This window comes from Camarhynchus parvulus, chromosome 3, assembly GCF_901933205.1.
Source record: "Camarhynchus parvulus chromosome 3, STF_HiC, whole genome shotgun sequence".
NCBI classification, from domain to species: Eukaryota; Metazoa; Chordata; class Aves; order Passeriformes; family Thraupidae; genus Camarhynchus; species Camarhynchus parvulus.
In genome coordinates this window covers 110,111,950-110,130,372 of record NC_044573.1, presented here as the reverse complement: position 1 = coordinate 110,130,372, position 18,423 = coordinate 110,111,950, and the positions used below count along the sequence as shown (strand labels likewise).

Sequence of the window (18,423 nt, the reverse complement as noted above, 5' to 3'; positions counted from 1 at the left end):
AATCAAAAGGCTCTTCTTTGAGGGGGACACTCACTACATTTTCTATATAGACAACTTTGTACATACAAGTCGTAAAGTGCGTTAAAAAGCGCGTAAAATTTTCTATGTAGAAAACTATGTACATATAGCACACACATGTACTAAAACACTTGAAGTTAAGCCAAATTTCACCTTCATCTTCACATCCCCAATACCTACAATACAAAACCAGAATTCAAAAGAAAAAAACAAAACGAACAAAAAAGCATAAGGAACCAAACAAAGAAAAAATTTCTAAAACCCAAGAGAGAGAAATGAATCAAGAAAGAAAACCAAACCCAATAAACAGTCAACAGAAGCCTGGCACATGTAGAAAACATTGATTCACTTAGAGAACATAAAGAGGGTCATGTCCAAACCTCCTTTTTCTTAAAAACAAAACCAAACCCCTTTTGTTTGTCTGTTTGTTAGCTCTTATTGTTTGAGAAAAGTCACAGTAGCACTCTCACCTTGAACCAGAGTTTGGAACTTTTTGTGTTTCTTTGTACAAAAGAAAAAACGGTTTAGGTTATGGAAAATAGTTGGGAAATTTGAGGTTGGAGAGAGGAGATAGAGAGAGAAACTGGAAGATTGCATAGTTGTGAACAGTGGCTTCTCATCAAGGTGAAAAAGTGCATCATCTGATAAAATAGCATTTGATTATTATTCTTTTTTGTTCGGTTCCATACTTTTTTTTTTCCTCAGTCAACTGTACATGTCACACATGAAAAGGTATTTACAGCACACACACATGCTAACATTAAACGTCTGACACTGAAACAGCCATTCTTTAAAGGTTCCATCAGAGTTTGTTCCATGCAAATTTGTATTCTTTTTAAATACATTTTTTGCTACATCCTAAGACCACAGACTTGTCTAAGCCCATCTCATGTAATTGTGATCATTAGCAACACAAAAAGGGGAAAAGCACCAAAATGGCTCGGTTTGATCACCAAACCTCTGCTTTGACTTCTTTCTCTTTTAATTTTCATTCCTTCATCACTGCTGGTTCTTTGCTTTTTAAATTTTTTTTTTCTCTTTGTTGTTGTCATTTGTTTACATTAATTTTCCAGAGATGGGAAAAAACAATTGTCTTTTTCTTTTTCTTTTTTTTTAAGTTTTCTTGAGGTAACAGTTATGTTCAGAACCTGGGGCAGGCAGCAAAGCTTTCAAAAGCATTTGAGAGATGAGGTGTCAGGCCAAATACTGCCACCAACATTGTAAACTAACAATGAAACAAAACAGAAGAAATAAAATTGAGATGAATATTCCAGGTTTCTGTCCCAGCTAAACCTCCCACCCTCTTTCAACCCTCTGTCCTTTTCCAAAAAATCACAAATTGAATGAAAAGGAAATAAAAGCAACTTGGCACATTCCCTCTTGCACCAGCCAAATGAAAAAAGACAGGTGTTGTACATTAAAAAAGATACTTCAAAAGCTTTTCATGCTTGCTGCCTGTCTCAAGAGCATTTTAATATATGTCTGATCATTTACATTTATCTAGGAAAGTCATATTTGTTACACTTTACACAGGATCACTTCATTTTTGTCCTTTTTAAACCTTTTCACTTTTTTTTTTGTCTTTTGGATAATGAGTTGGTTATAACAATCTACAGTAAGGCTGCACAGGAAGAATACTGTGTGGTTTATCTTTTTTAATCTCTAAGAACCAAAGTATATAAAATGAGGTTTGATTCTAGCACCTTTTACAGTATTATTGGTGTTGTTCCCTTTAGAAAAAAAATACCTTCACTCCACATCTGTTTTATCATCTCTCTCTAGTTTCAGCAATACTTCAAAGGTAACAATAAGGGGATGATTGACCCAAACCAGCAGTCCTTTGACAAAAAAAACCTCTCCCCGCTGAAGTCAGGCAGAGCTGCTCGTGTGAGCAAAGCCTTAGCCAGCTTCCCTCCTGCCTGCCAGCGAGGGCTGGGGCAGCAGTTTGCTCTGAGCAGCATGGAAAACCGAGCATCCAAAGAGGGAAAAAACCACACCAAGTTGCTGGGGCAGCTGAGATGGAGAGGCTCGACAGCAGATGGTTTTGTTTGGTGTGGAGGCAATAACACTGCTTGCCACAAGGTGCAGAGGATGCTGCCCTGGGATGCTCCCCTGGGATGCTGCCCCACCGCCCCCATTGTCCTCCTTCCACAGCAAGGGGAGACCTCCCCATCCCGTGTGAGGAGGAATATGTGACCTGGCAGCATCCGCTGGGGAGATTTGGAGAAATTTTTAGAAATTTCTATGATGTGAAACAGCATCTTTCACTGAGAGTGTTTCTGGGAGTTGGGAGGTGAGAAGGAAGCTGGAAAAATAAAAAACAAACCATGGGAAAGAGAAGCTCCTTGCCAAGGTTGTAATGTTTTACAGGATGTTTGTTGGTTTCACTGGAGCAGTGTTAATCCTGCAGAGGAATGGTCCATTCCCCTGACAGTGGCTTCAGAACCTCAATTATATATATATAATTATAACTATAGCAATCTATCTATCTATCTACCTATCTATTTTTATTTATATAAGTATACATTAAAGTCTGTTACTGCACTGGCACCTAATACAGAGGAAAAGTTCTGGCGTTGCTGCTGGATGCAAGTGGTTGCCTTGACTGAAGTCCTGTGAAGGGTGAGCACCACAAGGGAAGGCACCACGAGGCTTTGAGAGTTGAAATGTTGCTGCCCTAACATAGCCATCATCAACAAAAATAAAGAGCTTGATGGAATTCATGAGGGCAGGTGGGGCCAGGTTGAATTCTGGCCTCGCTGATGACAGAAAAAACAGAGTTTTCCCAGAAAAAAAATACTGGGGTTTGCACAGGGTGGCTGATGGTGAAATTGAGACCAGAATTTGGTCTTTTAAGGGGCACGTTGATTTTGCGAGCTCTTATGTAGCACTTTGGACACCTTTTATCAGCCTTCCTAAATTCAGACAGCCTCTTTGTGCCATGTTCAACACGCCTGCACCGATGGAAGAAAAGCAGGATGGAACTTTGAGCACTCAAGGAATAATCTAACACAAAGAGGGCACAGCCTGCCATGGGCTGCCTCCTGGGATGTGCTGGATGCCTTCAGCTCCCACTAAACCAGGGGAAGTCGAAGGCGCTCAGCGAGTCTGATCTCATCCCTCTGCATAGCCCTGTCCTGAATATCTCAATCCATCACACCCCAGGACCCCGGAGAATAAATTGTCCTGGACACAGGCAACAATTTTGATGGGTTGGCAGAAGTCCTGCCAGGCTGAGGCAGAGATGAAACCTGCACCTGTCTGGTTTTATGAAGTCTTAGCCCGTGCTTCTCATTCCCTCCTTACTCAATCAACATTTCTGCTGTGCTGAACTTTTATGTTGGCCCTTGCTCTATTTCTTCTGCTCATAAACTCACACTCAAGCACATTGCCCTCCCAGATGTAGAAAACAGAGAAAGAGCTGGGAATAAACCAGAGCACATCCTCAGAACCCTCCTGCAAAACGAGAAGTTGCTGCAGACACTGCCCATCCCCAATGGGCTCCCTGTGCATAAGGTCATTGCTTGGTGATCGAAAAAGAAAGAGACTCGCAGGCACTCGATGCCAAGTTAAGAGCACAGGTTTTGCATCGTGTTGACACCTGTCAGCCCATCCCATCTGAAAATCCCAAGCTCTCCCGACAGCTGCTGACAAGCAGCCTGCCCCCGCTGTCAGCGGCATCGCGCCGAGGCAAGGACAGCGCTGATGAGCTTGGCGGAAATTCGCTCGCTGGACAGAGAGGAGGGGCAGGACTGTCCCCAGGACTGTCCTCGGCCACTTCTGGCCAGCTCAGAGCAAGGGTTGGTGGCAACCCTGTGTGAACAAGCACCATGTGTGTTGGCTTTGCTGGCAGAAGCCAAGAACGGTGTTGGGACACCACTGTGGAGGACTAATGGAGTTGCCTGCGGCAGGACGCGATGTGGTTTTCCTTGTTCACTCAGGTTGACTTTTGGGCATCTGATTTGGATCCCAGTCTTTCCAGAATCCCAGGAAGGCTGGCTCAGGTGCAGAAATGACCTAGGAAGAAGCCAGCCTCTCCCAGATGGACTGAAAATCCTTGATCCTAACTCGGATGGATGGGCATCTTCACCTGCAAGCCACACTGGGTCGGAATGGCACTGGAAGGACAACTTCAGATGAAGGACCTGGGTTCAGAATGGGCTGAGTTTGGTTTATAAGGCAAATTCAAGGCATGGGCATGACCAAGTTTCAAGCTTAGTTAACAAAAAATGTACTTTTTACTAGGAAAGCTTAGGCCATTATTCCTGACTGATGCACCTGATCAAGAGGGTCTGGGGTGAGGAGAATTCTTCTTTGGAATTTTTTCAGCCAGGCAGGATTTAGGGTGGGAGAATAAGACACAGGGATGCCTGTGGCATGAACTCTTGGGAATGCACCTGAGGACCCCTGTGCTCTCTCCACCTCTGCTGTCAACAACCCCATGGCCCAACAGGACTGTGCTAAATCCTTGGTTTCTCAGTTGACTTCCCTGGATGCTTTCCATGGGGAGAGAGGGGCATGTCAGAGGATGGAGAAAAACACCTCCCAAAATCTTATTGTGATGTTTCAGAACAATCTGCCTGTTTGTGTCTGCTGACCCAAATGGAGACAAAAGGAAGATGATAGACGATACGATGGATTTGTCCTGCTCTGCTGACCGCCACCGTGGTGCCCCAACACTTTTGATGTTAAGGTCTGGAAGCACATCACCAACATTGTCTAAATAATCCTCTCATCACCCTTGTGAGGGAACCTTTATCCCTTCCAGTTTACAGATGAAACACAGAGCAAAAAACCCCCAAAACCCCCAGGTTAACCCTGTAACTCTAACAACTTATTTTTGCCACTTTGTACTGGTTGTTGAATTTGTTCTCCTTGAATAATTATTTGAGGAATCAAGTGCAAGAGTGTTTTCCAGGTTTTGAGTGTTAACGGGTTCCAGTAGTGATTAGTTGAATTTCAATGTTTATGGGAAAAGTGGCACTTCTGCAATAGAATTATTTAAATTGTGCTATTCTCTGTGGTTGTGCCAATTTTCCAGTACTATCAAAATTCACTAATCAAAAACTCTTCTAGGATGACAGCGCATTTGAGAGGCTTCTGTAGACTTTTAGGATTCCTTTCAATCAGAAGAGCTTTGCAAGATGTAGGATTGACAAAGATCTTTAAATGCACATTGCAACACCTGGGGTAAATGTGGCAGAGATCCAGGGATGAAGGTGGCATCAGACTGACCATTCCCATATCACATGCCCTGGAAAACAGGCCAAGGGCACCAGGGAACATCTTACACCTGCCAGCAGACACAACCCTAAAATCCTCTTTCCTTTCCCAACCAACAGCCCATGGCAGAGATGGAGAGAGAACGTGGATCTTCAGGCACCATGATTTTCAAAATAAATCCAAAAATGTTCACACCACAGGAAGGGCATTTCCTAGCAATCAGAAAGTGATTCAAACCTCCAGAATATAGAGCCTTCCTGTGATAATCCTGGTTTTAGGATAACAGCTCCACCACGGAGCATGCTGTCAGGTTCCCAAAGACAGATTCCTTGTTCCTATTATTCTGGAAGAAGGAACACACAGAAAACCAGGCAAGAATGTCACCCCACCTGTTATCTCATACTCTTTTCATAATGGGTGGCCACATCAGATTTATCCAAACTTGGCCCAGTGACAGGACTCACCAAAATGAGATGTGAAATAGTCCTTCCCTGAGTAAATAAAACACTTTTAAAATGAATTCCCATTCCTCACTGGGAAAAAAGGCTGGAATGGTAAAAGTTTGCAGAGCAGAAACAGTAGCCAGAACCATTTTTTTTTTTTTCTGATAGGAAAATGTTTTCCATGGAAACCCCCTCAAATTTTAGATACATTTTGGGAAGGGACATATTTTGTAGCTAATGGAAAACTTTGATATTCAAGGTAAGATCTCTTCCCTCTCACTCTCCCTACAAAGAAAAGATGGGAGACAAAGGGATTTGGCTGTGATACCTATTTAGACCCTCCTTCAGAAAACACACATCACAGCTCTCCTCCAAATGACTGCAATTACATCCAATTTAAGGCTTGTTTAATTGCTCGAGTAGTTCTGGGAAGTCTATGGATAAGTGCAAACCAGTCCACTTTCCCTACTACTTATCCATTGTGAATTTGTTGGCTGATACCGAGACTTCAATAATTATTGAAAAAAACCCCAGGTTATAGGGGTATGGTTTGAAATTGAAATAATTTGAGGGAGTTGCTTGGGGAGCAGTTTGTAGCTTCTCCCACAGTGTCACCTCATAGAATCACAGAATATCCTGAGCTGGAAGGGACCCACAAGGATTATGGAAGTCCAACTCCTGGCCCTGCATGGGACAACCCCAAGAATCACCTGGTTGAAGTCAAGAGGTTTCATCTCTAAGCTGCCGAAATTCCTGCGGGTGTGTGTCCCTGTGTGCGCTCATGTGCCCTCAGAAACTGAAACCAACCCCTCAAGAGAACAGATTGCAGGTGTAATCAGCTGGCATTTGTCCTGGATTTTCCCTAGTTAGGAAGGAACAGTGTTTGGTGTTAGAGTGGAAGAAGGAGAGGAAAGGCGGGGGCGGCGTGCAGGTGGCGTTCAGCTGGGGCTGAGGGGAGGAGGTTCTGGCACTGGCAGCAAGTTTTATTGGTAAATACAGCTAGAAAGGAAAATATGAGCTGCCTGTCCTTGTGACTGATGAATGGGAGTGACATCTGGAGGCAAAACAATAATCATTGCCTTTGAGTGGCATTTGGCATTTGAATTTTAAGGGCTTGAAATCAGATTTGGAGGGTTTACTCCCTGCAAAGGAGGGCCCTGTTTGCTGCATGTGTTGACAGGGCTGTTCTCATGGCAGTGCTGATACTGGTGAAAGGAGAAACCATCTCTTCCTCAGCTAAAGCCAGGGACCACAAAGCCCCCATAGAGATCAGGGGTAGGCCAGACTTAGATGACTCCTCTTGGAAAGATACTCCTGCTTTTGCCCAAGTTTTGCCTGGGTTTTGACAAACTCTACAAGCTCAAGCATGAAATCTATTGTCATAGTTGAAGGAAAAGACAAATGGGGCCCTGTTTGGGCTCCCCATACCAGTAGAAATTAGTGGTTTCAGCATAGATAGTGTGAGGAGGCACCTGGCCATCAGTGGAGCTCCATTGATTTATCCTGATGCTGTGTTTGGCCCTCATGTTTTGTCAAATTTGGCTTCCAAATTTCTTAAGAAATGGAAGATAGGTGGGACAGCATTTCCTCAGGACCTTAAGCTTCTGATGGTCTTTTAATTAAAAAAAGAAAAAAAAACCCTACAAGGAATGTTTATTTCAACCCTGCTTGCAAATCCCAAATTGCTAGCACCTCTCACCAGGAATGACCTTCCTCATCTCGAAAAAGCCCTTTGGAATTCACAATGTGTTCATATATATTAAAACATATATACTGCTGCAGTAACATGGCATGTATGCTCACCTATATTTCCACGAGACTGGGGATATAGACTCAGACATACATGTTGATTAATCCCTTTAATCCTGAAAATTCATAGGCACCCACTTCACTTAATATATAGTAGGAAGAATTCTCTCTCTTCCTGCTGTTTTACTCTCACTGCCAAAGTGGGTCATACCAAAACAACAGGGTGCAAGCACAGCCAGGTGGTTTCCCTGTTAAACAGAGCAATTTCAGGAGAATTAAAGGGTGATTTATCAATAATGTGAACTTGTTGTCTTTTTTTTTAGATATATATATACATATTATAATGCCCTCAATACCTTATAGGCTATATCCTATTTAATTCCACGAGGTGGGCGACAACGAGCTTTGAAAGCAGTCTGCACCTACATCTTTTTGCTCCACCAGATTCACATGAGACTTTAATTGCTTCCAAAACCACACTTGCCCTCTCTCAGCCCTCTCAGTCCATCCCTGTTCAAGACACAGATGTGTGGTGCTTTTTAGGACAAAGAGGGAATATTCATTGGCTAGCATTTGGTTGGGTCAAACAAAGCAGTTAGCATAGCACCGAAGGAGTTACATTGCTGTTTTTTTCCCAACATCAATCAATCTATTTTTTTTTTTTTTTTTTGGAACAGAAGAAGTAAAAAGAACCCAGATGCACCAAGCTGAGTGCTAAAAACAGGGCAAAGAAACAGCTGGGGAGAAGGACGGGAAGAAGCAGACCCAAAGCCGATGCGGATGAGCGACGGCCCATCTGCAGGAGTGGGGCTTCTAAATTTGCTCTGCCCCAACAGGAAGATGTGCAGCTGCCTGGAAATTCAGGTGGAAGAGCCTGGCCCCTGTAGCCAGAAGATTTTGAACTCCCTCCCCATGGTGGATACAGGGAAGGGACAGGGAAGGTACGTGGCAGACCAAGCCAGAGCTTCCTTCTTGCTTCATGCAAGGCAGGTCCTGGGCTAGAGAAGACAGCAGCCACCTGAAACACCTCCCAGTGATCCCAAACAGACCAGACTCCACAGTCCTTACTCAGGACAGAAAAGGAGACCCAACAACAAAACCCAGGAGTTTTGCCTGAGTAAGGAGTGCGTGAGCAGACTTCACAAAACTTCTCCAAAATGGAGCAGGGAGTCCTGCCTGGCATTGCATTCACACAAGAGACATCATACAATGGTCAGGACACTTAGACAATAAAAAGACAAAAAAACCCTAAACCACAGGCTTTCTATCACGTTTTTCCCTTCTGAATCATCTGACCAGTGGTGACATTTGGAGCAATGAACTGGATCCCTTCCCCCATTCTAAAGAAAGTTATCTTGGCTTTCACCCACGATGCCTGGGGCTCAACCAGGGATGAATCCACCTTGATGGACACAGAACCAACAGCCAAAACTCCCACAGGTGGCAAGGGAAGTTTTGCCTGCAGGAGGACGGTGAAGGCAGCCTGGTCTTGTCTCTCTAGGTGTGGCACAGGTTTTTTCTCCAGGAAAGCAGGGACTTCGGGAAGAGTTGCACGGGAGCAGCATTGGGTCTATTTTATCCTTTCACATCCCACCTTCACCCTTTGCATAAGGAAACGGTTCAAAAAAAAAACCCAAAAAACCCCAAAAACAAAGCTACTGTACAACCAAGTAAACTGCAATTATTGTGCTGTCTTAGGCAGTCAAGGAACTTAAAAGGCAAAAAACAGAAAGGAAAAAGATATTTTTTCACGTGTTTATCAGTTGATACACTAGTTTTCCCATGCCTACAAGAGTCCTCAGCAATACCAGCCTCCCAAATAAGGTCCAGGCTATTCCAAAACAGCGTGAGCAAATTTTTCACTGTATTCAGATGGAAGCTGATGACTGAAAGATTAGTGCACATTTAACCGTGGCTGATGAGAGCAACTTTTAAAGAAATTCAAGTATTCATCAGTAATCTGTTCGGTTCAGAAATACTTTTGTCATCTTTAGTTTCAAGTTTTCAGAAACAGCAAGGAAAAGGGAAAGGTCACCTGTTGTGTAAGAAAATAATATTGCAAATAGTGCTGTTACATTTGACCAGGAAAGCAAGGCTGTTCAGTTGGTGCACAACAATTTTCTCCGTTCCTTGCTTTTGGGGAGAGAAAAGACTTCAAATCACTTTCTCAAGACATGCACCAGCAGGTTTTCCTTCTGCATATTGTAACCCACCCCTTCACTGCTCATCCCCAACAACAGCACAAACCCAGCAAGAATGAAATTTTCACGGCGCACTTCCAGCACCTCTCACACTCATAAACTTAAGCCTCACAACACCCCTGTGAGGTAGGTAAATATTATTATACCCATGTACAGATGGGTAAACTGTAGGCACAGAAAGGTTAAATCACTTGCCCAAGGTTACACAGCAACTTCATGGCAGAGCTGGGGTCGAAACCCAGGAGTACTGTCACCCAAAAATCTGCAATGACTTTTAGACCGTGGCCACTTTCTACACTCTCTGTAAGAGACCATCTGACAAACACAGCATTGCACAAATCCAATTAACTCCGCGGATTACAAAGTGCCTGGCTTTCAAACAGTTGCCTTGCTGCATGTGTCCCAAAGGAATGGGGAGGGCACAGGAAGGTTTCTTCCCTCAAATAAATTTTTTTTCCCGTTTGCAGGGCTTGGTTTTGGTTTGGTTTGGTTTTTAATATAGGACAGGAAAAGGTATACACGTCGTTTTATCAACAACATCACTTTCCAATTGGGTTCTGTGCATTTCTGAATACACGTTGAGGTCCAGATGGTTTATGCAGATTTATTTTAATAGTCACCAGTTGCCTCCCTCCTCATCAGCGAAGACCTAATGGAACATATGCAGCGATCTGTCACCTCATTTTCCCATTTTTCTCATTATCCCACTGTCTGAGCTTCAAGTAAGGAACAAGGGTTGAACACAGGCAATACCCAGCACAGCAGGAAAGCTCCTCCCTTTCTTCACATCACACCCTGACAGGAAAGAGTCACCACACCATTATTCCCAAGTTCAAACACAACAGAACAATGAAGCGATTCTGAACGTGCTCATGGAGAATTAAGTGGATTGCAACAATCTCTAGCGGTACCCAAATGTCTGGAAATGTATTCTGCACACAGTGAAAGGTTTGCCCACGTCTATTTGGGATAGCCTCAAATCTCCTCATTCAAACCAGGCTGAGATCCTCTGCACCAGAATACACCTGAGCTCCAAGGAAAAATAAAACCAGCAATCATAACCCTGGGAAAGCACCATTCCCAAAGCCCCCAGGGCTTGAGACAACTGCCAAAAGAACAGCATGCAAGCTCCAGCAAGCAAAGGGTCCACAACGGAGTTCACATCATCCCTACTGTCCTACATCAGCTACCTCAGCTTCTGTGGGGATTGGCATAGACCTTATTTTGTCATGTTTATTTGGGTTTTTGTTTTCTGGTGTGTTTTCTTTTGCAGGACCACATTCGATCTGAACAGAACCCAGAGAAAAGCAAACCCAGTAAAAGGAGGAAAAATCCTAGGAAAGCCTGTCTCCACAAATTTCCACTGACTCCGGCAGCTTCCAAATTGTCTCCTGCCCAAGCTGCCCAGCAAGCAGGCACTAAAAGGTTTTGCAAATGCACAGTAGTAAGTTTTCCTTTTCAAAGCACCTCTGAGCTTCAATGAAATCATGCTGGACTAAACTCTGACCACATTTTCTTCAGGAGGTTTAGTCATGCTGCAGGTGTGCAGGTGACAGGTGTGACATGCAGGGCCAGGGGTGGGATAAATTGTGAAGTGAATCTTGTGTGTACAAAAATATCTCTATAGAGCATGGGGTGATTGCACTCTGAAAGTCAATAGTGATGCTCCTCACAAGAGCCTGGTTTTAGCAGACAATTCACTAAAGCTTGGAATTAATTTTGCCATTTCATCCAGTCAGCTTGAAATAAAAATACATGCAAATGACTGCTGACTTTTGGCAGATGCACAAAAGGACAGGGTGAAGCAGAGAAGCAGCTCCACTGAAAAGATATATATTTACACTTGAAATGGGTGTCTCACTTGCACTTTGGACTGGTAAATATTCACCATTGGCTCCTCTTCTACAGTTCAGGTTGGATTAGCTGCAGATGAAAAATGCCTCGTGTGGGTGGCAAAGCATGACAAGGGCATGGGCAGGGACCTTGTAATTCCTGTGTTTCCACTGTTGATTTGCTCTGGTCTGAATGATTCCTGTCTCTGAATTAGCTGCCTATGGATGTGTAACACTATCACAGTAAACATGCCATCCATCTGACAGGGATGGAGGGATGGATGGGTTGACATCTGAGCTGTAAAAGTTATGCAGTTTGCAAAACAACCACAGCAAAGGGAACAAAGTGAACCGAAAAATAACTTGTCCATTGAATCAGGCAGAAAACGGAAAAATGCCAGATCGGAGCTGACGTTCTCCACCACTTCCTGCATCCTGGTCTGTGGCATGGAGTTACATCTTTGTTAGGAAATTAAACAATTCCAGGGTCCACTCTGGCCACGAAGTCAACTGAGTAGTGCTGGCCCCATCCTGATTCCGAAAATCTTCCACCTCTGATATGGAGCAGCTGCATCCAAACTGCTGACTGGGGATGGTCTCTGGCCAGTGCCAAAGCCTGGGCAAGCTGTGCCTGAGCCCAGAACTCCTTGGAATGGATCAAAACCATGCCAGGGAAGGTTTGAGCAATAACAGTCGGGATGGTGGAGCCCTCGTGCCTTGGCATTGCCCCGGCATGGCACAGCTGGCTGGTTTAGATGATCCCAGGGTGAATCCAGCACCACAAATGTGCCAGAGAACTTGCCCACCAATCTTGTGAATTGATACAGGCTCAACCCTCTCCATGGCAGTTTGAAAAGCTCCTCATGCAGTATCTTCTGGCCAGAAGGTGGGATATGGTACAAAAAAAGGTACCAGGGAAAAACTGAGGAGTTAAAACCAAAGTGAAACCAAAACAAGTTGCTGACCATCCTGCAAAAGTGCACACCAAAAAAATCAAAGGGCAGAAAAAATAATAAAACAGGAGGGGAGGACGAGACTCTTAGCACTGGGATTAGTACCAATAAAGGGCTGGGGTAGTTTTCCACCCTGAGCTTTTGGCTTGGCAAAAGGCATTGTTTGGCAACAAGATCACAGGTAATCCCAAAAGGAAATGGTCACCACCCCAAACTGTCCACCAGGAACATGCTGGGAGTAGTGGCAGAGCACGTGCTTTATGTTAAGGCTGTAATGAAGTCCTGGATAAAGAAATAGTTCTTCAGGGAGGACACAGGCTCTCCCTGGAAATCCTTTGCTAAATGAAGATGCTGATGGATATCATTCAAAGAAAGGAGAAGCAGAGGCAGAAAGTTTATGCAAGTAGTGAAACAGTCTCAACTCGCAGTGGAGGCACCTGCCTTTGTTGTTATCCACACTACGAGCCACAAGGGAGGAGGACTTTGGAACAGGGACGTGTCAAGCCCTTGGTTAAGCTGGTTTGGTTGTGAGAAGTTAGCACTGCATTGAGAAGTAAGGACACTTCCAGAGTGTTTTGCCCCTCCGCTCCTGGCACAGGTTGGAGGCGACGGCTGTTGGTATGGTGGTGTGGAGTAAGATCCTGTTCCTGAGGGAAGGCAGGCTGGAGTTGCTCATGAGAGGCAACACTGAAGGGTCTCCTCCTCCTGGCACCTGGTGACTGTGCCTTGGCTCGTTGTCACTCTCCTGGTGTGAAGGGTCTGGCTGTTCAACGGGGTCAGTGATCAGCACCACATTTCCAGACCTCAAGGTTGAGGAGTTTGGGGAGCAGGACCTTCTTAGGGTGCTTTCGAAAACAAGAATGCCACCGCCTGGAAAAATGGTCCCCGAGGAACAGCAGGGCTGTTTGCCATCCATTCCTTTCTCATGCTTTTGCCACTGAAATGCAGATGTGAGGAGGAGAGCTCTTCATGCAAGGACCAAGGGGAGCCTTTACATGGGGAATTAGATCAAGATAAGTCTACACTAACATTAAAGGCAAGTCAAAAGAAAGTTCTGGAAGGAGAAACGCAGGCCTGTAGCTGGAGGATGGGCACCTCTGTGTTTTAAGGACTCAGCAGGTGGGGACAGCGAGTTCACTTCACAAATTACCTCTTTTTATGGAGACAGCACACTGATCGGGGAGAAACAGGGTGAAATGTTAGTAGAACACTTGAGAAGGAACTGGCTGTGGGGCACAGACAATGGAGAAGGGAAATGAAAGCTTTTCACAAATATATATCAGTTCATGTATATATATATACATATATGTCTTTATGTGCACAGCAAACAAGGGGCTGGGGAGTTAGACAGGGGATGACGAGACCAAATCCCTCCCTTTGCATGAAAATGTGACCATCACATTGGTTGTAATCAGAGCCCAGAAACATCTGCCTGAAATGGAGTTTGACTGGGAATTACAGTACCACTGACAATTTGGCTTTGTATAAACTTTGCCGTATGTCTATAGTTTGGCCTGAAGGAGTCCTGCCCGCCTTGAAGGGGACAGACGCTAGTTGAAAGTTTCCTTTACAAAACAAAATGAAACAACTGAAGAAACCCCAACGTTTTCTCAGAACACTGCAAAGGATCACTGATTGAAAAAAATGTTTCTCTTCAGGTATATTCAGGCGAAGAAAGCATTCAGCTTCTTTAAACTGTTATATAAAATTGGTACTAGTTTCTTTAAATACTATCATAATTAAAAAAAACAACTGATTCCTGAAATTAAAAAAGAAACAATAATCATAATTAAAAAATATCCCTCCATGCTGATCTTCTCTTCAGAATAGGTCAGCATGGGAGTTTCGCACCCTAGACAGTTACAGTATTTCTGGAATAAAAAATTGCAATTACACACAGAAAATACTACAGCATTCACTTAAAAATATCTCATTTTGTTGTTGTTGTTTTCCCCTCCCAAGTAGAGGGATGGTGGGATTGAAAAGATGCCCTGAAACGGGAATATTCCTTTAAAGGAGCAATACTCTCAAAACAGAAAAAGGGTGTCGGATAGACGCAAACCCGGTGATTTAACTCGAAAAAAGAAAAAAAACCCCAAGATCTTCCAGCACAGAAACAGAATCCGAGAGAGATGAGAATGTTCAGACACCGAGCGGGTTATTTGGAAATGTCAAGACAACCCCACAGCTTTGCCAGCATCGGAGGTGGCAGCATCTTCTGGCGGTGGAAGGCTAAGCTAAACCACGGCGCTCTCGCTACGCTCTTGAGTTTCCTCTGGTTGTTGTTTCTCGCCATGTACTTACAGTAGAGGGTGACACGAGACAGTTTTTATCAGCAGTTCCCCACATGTAACCGAGTTGAAGAATTTTTCTCAGCTAAATCACAACAACAACATCAACAGAAATAACAAAGCACCAAATTCATCTCGAGACGTGAGTCAGTTTTACAGGTTATTACCGTTTGAAGAAGTTTTGTTGGTTGTTTTGTTGTTGTTTGTTTTTTGTGTTTTTTTGTGTTTTTTTTTAATCCCGACTTTTCATGTTTTGTTTTCCTTAAAAACAAAACAGAAACAAAACAGAAAATCAAAACCCAAAAATCCCCAAAATGGAACAAAGGATGCTTTACAATCACTTTAAGGCTCGCACTGAATGAGACATGACAGGTCTTACACAAGATTACAAATAATACATGTATGCCTTTCACAGCCTTAAAATGATACAGTAGGTCAAATTATTTTGCCAGTCACTGATCAAGTATTGTGCCTTTAAATTGACTCGCTTTTTGCTACCATGCTGAGTTTTATTATTACTGAAATAATTATTAGATATGTGGCAATGTACTTTCAGATCATGTTTTTGGTTTATAATTTTGATAATTTCACATTTTCCAGAAATCAAGGTGGCAGGCCTTATTCTGGGCTCAGATTGTTGGTATTTGCTCCACTGGAGACAGTGGGGCTTTAGCACGAGCAGTTGTTGGGAACAAGATCAGATCCTGTATTTTCACACTGATCTGGTACAATCCCACCTTTGTACAGGGTCCATTTCCACGAGGAAAACGGTCCCAGGGTGGGGTCACCTTTATAACACGACTCGGTCAAGGCTTGGCCCAATGGTGTTATAAATTCCTTGCCAAATTATCTTACAGACCTGATTTTGTCTTTCAGCTATTGGAAAAATCAAACTCCATTGGGGTTGTCTTGGCTTTGCTTTCTTATCTTTTCTTTCTTATCTTTAGACATTTAGACATTTGGAGGGTTTTTTCTGCTAAATCCAATATGAGCAACAGGACTTTTTTTTCATACATTTTTCTTTTTTTTTGTTGGTAATTTTTTTTTTCTTTTTTTAATTTAAAGGTTTGCATTTCAGTTGGATGGTTGGTTTCTCTTTTATTTTTTTCCTGGCATATAATCATCAAAGAGTTTTGCATGAGAAAGGTGACAGTACTTAATGAAACTCAGCACCTAAGGGCATAAGGCAGTTGTAGGTTTGTTTGTTTGTTTTTTTTTAATTTTTCAATCAGCACCAATCCCATAAATAATGTTCTACACTTGGTGTACGGTATAAAACTGATGTGGAGATGCCTCCTTCTCCACCTGTGAATCCTAGGTGTGGAAGTTGAAATACTGTTTCTTGTGTGTAAAAAACAAAAGAAAAGTTTTTCTTTTTGTTTTTACTTACAAAACATAGAGAATATCTTTTTTTTTTATACATACAGCAACCAGAAAGAAAGCTTATCTGAAGGTTTGTGTTTGTTTCATGATCTGTGTTTACCGTAAACAAAAATAAGGTCCCCTCTTTTACTTTTGCTTTAAGGAGCTTTAAAGTGAAGATTCATATTGTAGCAACTCATATAAGAGAGGTCCATCTCTATACCTAATACCTACAGCTGTGGGGGTGACATATTGGAGGATGTTGATAGTTCTTCTTAACCTCCTGTCTACAAAATGAGCATCCCAGGCAGGATATCTTTTTCTTGGGATGTCAATCTTAATGAGAGGCCCCTCGGGGGGGTAGGGTCGCCCAGATGGAGTAGATGGTACCATTGCTCTCACCTGGAAAACGGGCAAGCAAGTGTCAGCTGTGAGTTCCTCCTGTTGCTCCGTGACCGCTCTGGTGGGCGTAGCCTGGGCCCCCCGGTACCCAGGGGTTTGGGGCGCCATGGGCTCAACATCGGGGGGCAGAGGAATGCCCCAGAGCAGCTCGGCGCAACAGGAGCTGGCAAAGATCTTAGCTCTTGGCCCCATGGGATGCAGCACACCATAATATAACAGCATCAAAGCTATCCCAGCAGCAAAGCTAAGAAAGACACAACACAGTGCTGGCACGGCATAGGAGTCAGTGGTTTCAGGATCTCTGTAAAAATACCAAAGGAGCGTCAAGGCAGCGTTCTCCGTCAGGACCACCGTGTAATACGCAAACATTCGGTATCGAGTCCGCCCTTCCTTGACATTAAACCAGCAGAAAATGTACACAATCCCTACCACCATGTTGAAGAGGATCTCCTCCCACTTAGACATGCAGAAATCTGTCCCACCATGGATGATCCAGAAAGCCATGGCACACCAATGGACCACTACAAAGATCCCAAAGTAGAGCTGGAAGATGGAAGCAAAGAGAGCAAAAGAAATAACTCGGGATGAGATGGTGAAGAGGCGCCAGAAGACATGGATGAGGGCCCCTCTGTAGCTCATACTCTTCTTGTCGTCCCTAGAGTCCCGAAGAAGCTTGTGATAGGAGGCTAGCACCCAAGCCAGGGACATCAGGGAGGCCACAGAGGACACACCTGCCGGAAGACACACAGATCCACTGAATTAGACAGGAGCTTTGGTGGAAAACATCATCTGCTCACTAAATTATTGCATCTGGGGCAGGCTCTGGAGCCTGAAGGTTCAACTCACAGCAGGTTGTCCTTACAGTCTGGAGGAGAGAAATACAGAGATATCAGCGTGGGAATTGGAAATGGTGCTGTATTCTGTTCTCTGACTCCTTGTCCTTATCCTCCTGAGCCACTGGATCAGCCACCCCACCCTGGTAGTTCCAGCAGAGAACAGCCTCTGTGCTCATCTTGACTGGATCCACATTTGAGAGTTTGAAATCCAGATCGCATCTAAATGCTGAAGCCCAAGTGTGAAATTTACTTTCTTGGAGAGCAGAATCTCGCTTAGAATGCACCACAGGAAGAACAGGACATCTGTATTCCCTACAATTGCATGTATTCTTTTTTATTCTAAAATACTTTTTTTAGGTACCATTCCCACTGATTCTGCCTTACTCAGGAATCCCCATTTGCACTTGCCTTTTGTAAAAACAAGATTGTTGTCCCATGCAGATAAACATGTAAATCCAGGGAGCATCAAGATTCATCAATTCCCTTGAAAGAGACCCAAAACAAAGGATCTGATCTCTCCAGCAAATCCCTGCCTTGTTTCTGGGATGGACCCAAGACCTCTACTGGAGGTAGCTCTTCTCCAGTCTGGCCTCCTGCCTTGGAGCACAAATCCAAGCCACAGTAACATCAGGGAGGGCGCAGCCTGCACTGAGGTCACCTTCAGCTCCCAACACATCCTGCTGCACCCTGACATGGGGCAGAACACCCCATGATATTCCAAAGGGACCTGGTCTTATTCTGTACCCCAACCAACACTTAAGCAATTTATTTCCTCCAGAAGATAAAATAGTGGCCCCACCACGCTTGACAGGCTTTAAAAAATATAATTCCATTGATTATCACAAGGGTAGATTGAATAACTCGTGGAGCAAAGCATCACATTAAAAATTAATTGAGAGATTCCTGGGAAAAGAAAGAGCTGCTGGCATCTTATTCCTTTTCCCACACTGCTGGTCACTGAACAACTGTTCTGCAGGCGAGGAAACAGATGATGAACCAAAATCCATGTTTGGGAAGCTCAATAATTTGATAGCTATGGTTGGATTGGGCCTTAGCCAAAGATTTATCTGGAAACATCACCTTTTAAGTCCGAAGGAAAAACTGCTAATGGTT

The 18,423-nt window shown here is 43.8% G+C and overlaps 1 protein-coding gene across 1 annotated transcript in view; it reads right to left on the bottom strand.

The window, feature by feature from the left end:
• Positions 1-11,631: 11,631 nt before the first annotated feature.
• The window catches only part of XKR6 (XK related 6), a 180,481-nt gene continuing 173,689 nt past the window's right edge, over positions 11,632-18,423 (bottom strand). Inside the window, exon 3 of the mRNA XM_030945804.1 lies at positions 11,632-17,205. Coding sequence (XP_030801664.1) covers positions 16,241-17,205 — 965 coding nt within the window. The 3' untranslated portion in view covers positions 11,632-16,240. The remainder of the gene's footprint in view (positions 17,206-18,423) is intronic.